At 52.5% G+C, this 7625-nt stretch overlaps 1 protein-coding gene across 1 annotated transcript in view; it reads right to left on the bottom strand.

The window, feature by feature from the left end:
- HSPG2 (heparan sulfate proteoglycan 2) overlaps positions 1-7625 on the bottom strand; it is a 71305-nt gene that overhangs the window by 37784 nt on the left and 25896 nt on the right. Inside the window, exons 34-39 of the mRNA XM_005859707.2 lie at positions 4715-4807; positions 4289-4369; positions 3838-4068; positions 2325-2438; positions 941-1068; positions 716-802 (exon numbers count right to left, since the gene is read on the bottom strand). Of these exons, the coding sequence (XP_005859769.1) occupies positions 716-802; positions 941-1068; positions 2325-2438; positions 3838-4068; positions 4289-4369; positions 4715-4807 (734 nt within the window). The remainder of the gene's footprint in view (positions 1-715; positions 803-940; positions 1069-2324; positions 2439-3837; positions 4069-4288; positions 4370-4714; positions 4808-7625) is intronic.

The raw sequence follows: 7625 nt of genomic DNA, 5'->3' as shown, positions 1-7625 counted from the left end.
TAGCTCGCAACTCAAAGCAAAAAATCGGCCGAGAGACGGCTCGTATCTCGAAAAACTCGTTAGTCGGGACACTCGTAAGTCAAGGCCCCACTGTATTGGGGGCTGTGAGTGCACAGACCCAGCCCTGAGAATGAGAAGGCTTCCCAGAGAATGGGGCTTCTGAGCTGTTATATTCCCTGGGAGCTGTTATATTCTCTTCAGGCTACTTATCAACGTTTGTAATTATATATTTGTATGATCTCTTTTTTGCTGTTTTCTCACCCATTACAGGTCGTAGACTACACAGGACTGGGATGGAATCTGTTTTGTTCACCACTGTATCTCCAACACCTTCACACACTACACATCACATAGTAGGTGCTCAATAAAAATGTGCTGAACGAATGAATGAATGAATGAAGCTGAGCCTTGAAGGCTAAACAGGAGTTAGCCAGAAAGGGGAAGTTTGAGGGATGAAGAATGTTCCATGTAAAGGAAATAGCTCGTGCAAAGGCCTGAACATCAAGTAGTCACGAAGTTCAGCCCAACCAGAGCAGAGTTAGGTGTTGGAAGTGGATGAGACTGAAGAGTGACAAGGCTACCCAAGGGCAACAGGGAATCAAGGGCAGGGACATGATCCTGGTGGAGAACTTTCTTAGCAGCACCCTATCTAGGGCTCTCACCTAGGAATTTACCATAGACCCGCTCCCTTCACCCTTCCTATTTGCAAACTTACTGCTCACAGTACTGGCCAGTGTAGCCAGGTTCGCAGGCTGTGCAGCGGTACCCACCACCTCCCTGGCTCTCACAGGTACGGGAGAACCTGGGATAGAGGAGGCAAAGGTCAGGCCATGGGATGCCCACATCCCACCCTGCTCCCTTCACTCTGCCCTGAAAGCCAGTGCAGTGCCCTCTACCCCCAGTGGGAGTTCTTCCTTGGGCCTTGAGCAAGGGCACCCACATGTTCTCCGGGTTGGTCAGTGGGCAGGCACAGGGCTGGCAGTCCTCAGGTGTCCCGGCCGTGGCGTCTCCATAGTAGCCAGGTGCACACAGCTCGCAGAACTCCCCAGCGGCATTGTGCTGGCATTGCTGTGAGGTACAAAGACGTCAGCCACTTGCCCTTCGGCAGAATTTACCAAAAGCCTTACAATTTTGGAATCCTTTGATCTGGAAATACCATGTTTGTGAATTTATCTTAAAGACTGTTTAGCTCAGTGGTGTTTATAGCAGCAAAATGCTGGAAATAAACCTAAAAAATCCATGAAGAGAGAACTAAAAACAACACCCACCCAAATATCTAACAAAGGATGATGTTGATTACATTTCTTACATTTTCTCCCTACACACCTGTAATATCACAGGAAAAGTAGAGGGGTACACCTGGGTGTGTGGGGAAAGAGTTTTAAAAATAGATGCTTTATTATAAATACATGTGGGTTAATAGTCTTCTCTGAAGAGATTCATGTTTGTTTGATTAACCCCTAGAGTGCCAGGGAGCACGATAGCGCTCCTCCTGTCTTTCGCCAAAAGTGCCGGGAGCGTCCTGCAGTGTCACTATTAGATGCAGGTAGTTCACTCTTTATTGACAGATGGCACCTAAGTGCAAATTTCCTAAACTGCTGTAAAATCAGCAAAAATGCCTTGGCAATTTTAGCATAGTTCCTAGGATACTGTTTGGCACTCAAAGGGTTAATGTACCATGCTCCTTGCTCTGTCAACCACCCAACCCTGACCACATACTGCAGGGAGGCTAACACACCCCACTCTGAAAAGTTCAGGTATAAAAAACTACTTAATGATACAGAAAGATGTTCATGACCTTTTAAGTGATAAAAAGTCACTAAACACAACGATCCTATGTTCACTTGGAAAACACTCTCTCTAAGAATCAATGGAAAAATATCCTCAGGTGAGGATTAACCAAAAAATCTACAATAATAAAAGTGTAATATGCTAATTAGACCGGACGGCCGAACAGCGGAACGACCATGCGGATGACCTTCCAGACAAAGCTGGGGCTGCCAGGCAGACTCCACAGCTGCAAAGGCTGAGGCAGCCGCGGTGGCTGCGAGGGCCAAGCCCCTTGCACGAATTTCGGGCCTCTCATAAATAAATGAAGATGGATGCTATTCCATAGTTCTGGCTACCCCACCACGCCTGCTGCCGCTCGGTGATCAGACCTGCTGGCCTAGGTGCTTTGTCCCACAGGCCATGCCCCATGACCTTTGCCCTGGACCTAGGCTGACCTTACCAAGCCCATCCCCTCCCTATCCCACAGCGAGCCCTGGTACCCCACCCCAGGCCCAGCCAAGCTGACCCCTGCCCTGGCCCTGCTTGCATCTTACCGAGCAGGCCCCAGTCTCTGGGTGGCACAGGTCCGAGTGGCCATTGCATTCACACAGCTCACAATGGCCCAGGTAGAGCCCACTCCCAGTGCGTGTGTAGCCCGGGGCGCAGTCCTGGGCAGGGAGAGAGGAAGGTTGGTCTCCATCTCCAGTGCAGTCTCATCCAAAGCCAGGAGACCCAGAACCCCACACCCTCCATCCCTTCCCACCATCTAGACTCTCACTGGCTCTGGGAGGGAAAATCCCAGGCCCAGCCCTCCACCCCCTCGCCCTCTCTCAGCCACCATCTTCCACGTCTTCGTCTTCACTTTACACTCCAAAGCTGGATGTTGTCCGAGCCCATCCTGGCATCGCCCGCCACTTAAATTTACTGAAATAATAGTTCATCCTGAATGCAGAGCCCATGTGCACCCCTAGGACTCTGTTCCCGAAAATTCTCCTGGCAGGGTCTTCATTGAAAAAACGTAACCCTCGATGGAAAAAGCGGGTTCAGGAGAGGAGTTGGAATGAGCCCTTGAAGAGCTGCACAGCCATTTGTACATTCACTAAATAAAGTGACGGAGGCTGCACACACACAACCAAGGATGTTTTTACTCATTCTCGGTGAGTAGTCATGGGTTCTGAAAACAATGAACTGCTGTTCGCCACCCCTTCTTTGAAATCTCCCCAGGCCCTCCCTCTCTCCCCGACCATTTCAAAGGCATGTTTATAAATCTGTTTTTGCTTTACTGCAGAAAATGTGCATCAAGGATTCTGCTTTCCCCAGGGGTTTGCCTTCAAAATGTGTTAAATTTTATTTCAAGGGACCTGAAGTTCATGTACTTGGGTTTGAAAGCTCTTGTGGCCACAGTAAAGGTGCACAGATGTAAAACTCCAGAAATGTGGACTTCCCACGGTGGAGTTCCTGAGTGGGTGGGGGGCTATTCCCACGGTGGATCACCCCACTGCCCTTCCTCCCAATAGGACTCCCCGTCTTTCCCTCTGCCCATCCATCTCACTCACCATTGGCAGAGGGATTTTCCCAGGGTCCAGCTCCCATTGGTAGCCTTGTCCCAGGCCTAAGGAAGTTCCCACACCCCAGCCCGGCTTTCCAGGGGCGACCCTTCTGCATGGCAAGCTATTTCCCCACACATTCCTCTGAGCTTCTGCCTTCCTGCCTAGAATCCTATCCCCTCCCCGTGGTTCCTCCTCTCTCTGAGACACTTCCTCGCTCTGCTTTGGGCTAGAGTCTCTGCATGGGCTGCCTGTCTCTGGTGGGCACCCTGAGAGCACGCACTGGGTCTTAACTTCCGGAAAGGGCAGCTGTGTGCCCTCAATAAGCCATTCGCCCTTCAGTGCCTCTATTTTAAAAAAAAACCTGTTAAAAGGGGATAATTAGACATTTCCAGGGCTGTTGGGAAGAATAAATGAGATACTGCAGAGCACATTAAAGTTACGACTTGTCAAATGCCAGTTGACCAGCTTGCTGACCCAGCTGCGCCAGAGTAGAGGAGTCTGGGCTGGCCACACTCACCTGGCAGGACAAGCCCACATAGCCTGGGGGGCAGCGGCATTCCTCCACCTCCAGGGCCGGGGGTCCCCTCGAGGGTCCGGGCTGGGCCACCTCCAGGCTGACCCCGCTGATGCTGGCCGCCAGGGGCACCGAGGAGAACGTGGCCCGGACCAGAAGCTCATCCAGGTCAGCCAGGGCCATCAGGAGGTGCTCGCGTGTGGCTGGCTGCCCGTCAGGCCGGCGCCAGAATTCCTGGGCGGGGGGACGATAGCATGTGTGGGTGAGGGGGGTCAGGCTCTGTGTGCTGCTTCTGCAGCAATCCGCCCCCCAACTCCTGCCTTCCAGGCACTGGAGGAGGACTCTGAGGTGAGGATCGGGGAGTGAGCAGCAGGGTGGCTGGCGTCAAAGCCAGGCTCCAAAGCAAGGGTGCGGTTGGGGGAGAGTCAGACACAGGGTGGCCGGTGCCCCTTACCTCGCGGAAAACAATCTCATAGCTCTTCCTCTCGGAGCCCTGCAGTGCTGGCTGGGAGGCCACCAGCATGATGTTGTTGCCCTGGGAGACACCAGTGGGATTTGGAGGGGAATGAGGGGCTCTTGGGAACAGTGGAGTCTTCCACCAGTTCCAGACTCTCTGTACCACCAGCCTCCCACGCTCCAATCTCCCAGGCTCATGTGCCCAAAGGAATCTGGCACATGCCCACTGCCCCCTTCTCCCGGCAGCTGGGCCTCTGCCTGGGTAGTGTGCAGCCAGATGTTGAGGTGGGAGCATGGGGTTACCCCTTCCCCCCTGCCCCGCCCGTGCCAGGCCAGCTGAGTGCTGGACTGAAAGGACAGAAGAAGCAATGAGGGTGCCCGCTGGCCTCCCCGCAGCCCACCCGGCATGGAATCAGGTGCTCACCATGATCTGGATGTCAGGGTCAGAGAGCGAGCTGCCCTGCGCCCCGGCTGTGTAGGACAGGGTGTACCGCAGCTTCCCGCCATAGGCCGCCACCTGCAAGAGGCAAGCCCTGCAGTCACAGCCTGATTGCCCTCCCCTCGTGAGGGGGCAAAACCTCTCAAGGCGCTTTTGTACCTGTGCTGTGTCACCCCACCACCCAAACAGAGGCCGGTCACTGGGCCTGGCCTGTGCCTGCCTAGGAGACAGGCCATCACTCAGTTCCTTCACAGCCTGAGCCGGTGGCAATGACCCTGAGCAGCCTCTTTTCTGCTTCTGGGGCTCCCCATTTCCAAGTGCCTGATAATCACAGCAAACATGCTCCAAGTTCCTGTCCATCAGAAGGAACTACCCACAAAGCAGAAGGAGTAAGGACAGTGACCACCCAGGGGAGGCTGCAAAAGGTTCCAAGTTCTTAGCCAGGGGGATGGGGCTGAGGGTGGCTCCTCAGAGGTCTCGTCTCCTGGGCAGGTGGGTTTTGTTTGCTCAGAATCCATTTCCCCGCTTTTGGCAAACTGCAGCCTTGGTTTCCTTTAAAAGAAACTATGTCCTACATGCAGGCCATGTAGTTTGAAGAGAGACATGAGCCAGGCCCAGCCAATCTGCACATTCCATCACTCCCCCTCTCCACTCCATCAGATGTGAACCTGGCACATCTGCTCTTTCTACTGGCACAGAGAAACGTCCTTTACCAGCCATCCTGGAAGCCGGAGGGGGACACCAACTGAGATAAAGTCCTAATGAACCCCTGGATCCAGCCAAGCCTGATACCAGACACCCTTGGACTCTGGAGTTACCTGAGCCAATAAATTCCTTTCTTTGTTGCCGACAAGACAGCTGGACTTAGGTTTTCTATGGCTCACAATGGAACAGCCCTTAGGTATGCCACCGAAGGCTTTCATGTGGGCAGCCAGAGCCTCAGCTCCGCCCCACAGCACTTCCCTTTCTGTCCTTTGCCACCAGGGCAGATGTTCAAACCAATACCTCAGTGCATCAAGCCTAGCCCATTTGTTCGTTCATTCAGTTGTGAGCATGTGAGCATTTATTAAATGTCTATGGACGACATGCCAGTCCTGGGCTACACGGGCCCCGAGATGTTCTCCACAAGCTGAGGGTATGGTAAGAAGTTTAGGGCCATCACCAGATAACCATGAAACAACTAGTTTTCTGTTTGCTTTGGATGCCACAGGTCACGTAAAATACTGCACTCAGCACAGTGCCTGCGACACCCAGCCCCAGGGCTGCCATCCCTGTCACGTCCGGCTCCACCCGTGGCTTCAGCAGAGCTTCCCCATCCTCATTCCCCTGGGCCAGACTGTCTTGTCTGCTGCTCTGTGTGTTATTTTATTACAAATTATGTGTATTCTTTAGAACAGCGGTCGCCAGCCAGTGGTCCGTGGACCACGGGTGGTCCGCGAGGTCCGAAAGGTTGGCGACCGCTGCTTTAGAAGACTCTAAGTCATTTTCGGAATAAGATGGAGGTAATGCCAAGATAACACTAATGTTAATAACAGTGCTGCTGGTGCTGATAACAGGCAGGATAAGCAGACTGACTGAGCGCCGAGAGGCCAGGGTCTTCGCTCACCTACAATACAGCGCACAGTGAGTGCTTAATCAATGCTTCTTGAATGAACGAATGTGGTGCCACAAACTAGTTCAGTGACGCAGGGTAAAGGGAGCCTAAAGGAGGGGTGTCTACTTCCTGAGGCTCCCTCTAAGGCAGTGGTTCTCAACCTTCCTAAGGCAGCGAGAACAGTGCTGCTGGTGCTGATAACAGGCAGGATAAGCAGACTGACTGAGCACCTAGAGGCCAGGGTCTTCACTCACCTACAAGACAGTGCACAGTGAGTGCTTAATCAATGCATCTTGAATGAACGAATGTGGTGCCAAGAGCTAGTTCAGTGACGCAGGGTAAAGGGAGCCTAAAGGAGGGGTGTCTACTTCCTGAGGCTCCCTCTAAGGCAGTGGTTCTCAACCTTCCTAATGCCTCGACCCTTTAATACAGTTCCTCATGTTGTGGTGACCCCTAATTTCGTTGTTACAAATTGAACATAATTAAAGCATAGTGATTCATCACAAAAACAATATGTAATTATATATGTTTTCCGATGGTCTTAGGCGACCCCTGTGAAAGGGTCGTTCGACCCCCAAAGGGGTCGTGATCCACAGGTTGAGAACCGCTGCACAAGACAGCCCCTCTGCCAGGGGCCTGTGGCCACTGAAGAACAAGTGCTGAGCTGGGTGTAGTCTCAGCTACTCTGACCTAAACGTGGAACCCCAGACAAGTCCCTTCCCCTCTCTGGGCCTTGGTCTACCCATTTGATCATGAAGGGCTTTGACAAAGGGCCCTCTGACATTTCAGGATTCGATGACACCCTGAACCCTCCCAACTCCTTGTTACCTTGTTCCCCAGGAAGGCTCGGGGCAGCTGCCAATAATAGAGGCTTTCCGGAAGTAGAGAGAAGCTTTCGTAGGAGAGAGAGAACTAGGACAGAAGGACAGGCAGTGAGAGCTGAGGGAGCAGGTGCGGGGCACGAGGGCCGAGGGACAGAGCCCCGCACCCCACCGCCCAGGTTCCAGCCCTGCTTTTGGAAAACCTGCTTCCCCTGTCTGGACCGAATACCCCAACTGATCTCGCTGGGCGTGGTTTGGGTCCGTGCCTCCTGTGGACCCCAAGGTGACAGACACAGCACACCAGAAAACATTTTTAAATTTAATGGCAGTTTTAAAGTGTACTTAAAAATGTATAGCTAGCATAACTGAGTTGTTCCATGATTAATTTAAAGGAAAATCTGAACTAAATACTAGTCCAGGCAGTGTGTGGAAATACCAGAAATTGTAAAGTTGGTTCAGAACCAATGTCTAGAAAACATGG

The sequence above is a fragment of the Myotis brandtii genome, unplaced genomic scaffold (assembly GCF_000412655.1).
Source record: "Myotis brandtii unplaced genomic scaffold, ASM41265v1 scaffold129, whole genome shotgun sequence".
Classification (NCBI taxonomy): Eukaryota; Metazoa; Chordata; class Mammalia; order Chiroptera; family Vespertilionidae; genus Myotis; species Myotis brandtii.
This window is presented reverse-complemented; position numbering and strand designations above follow the sequence as displayed.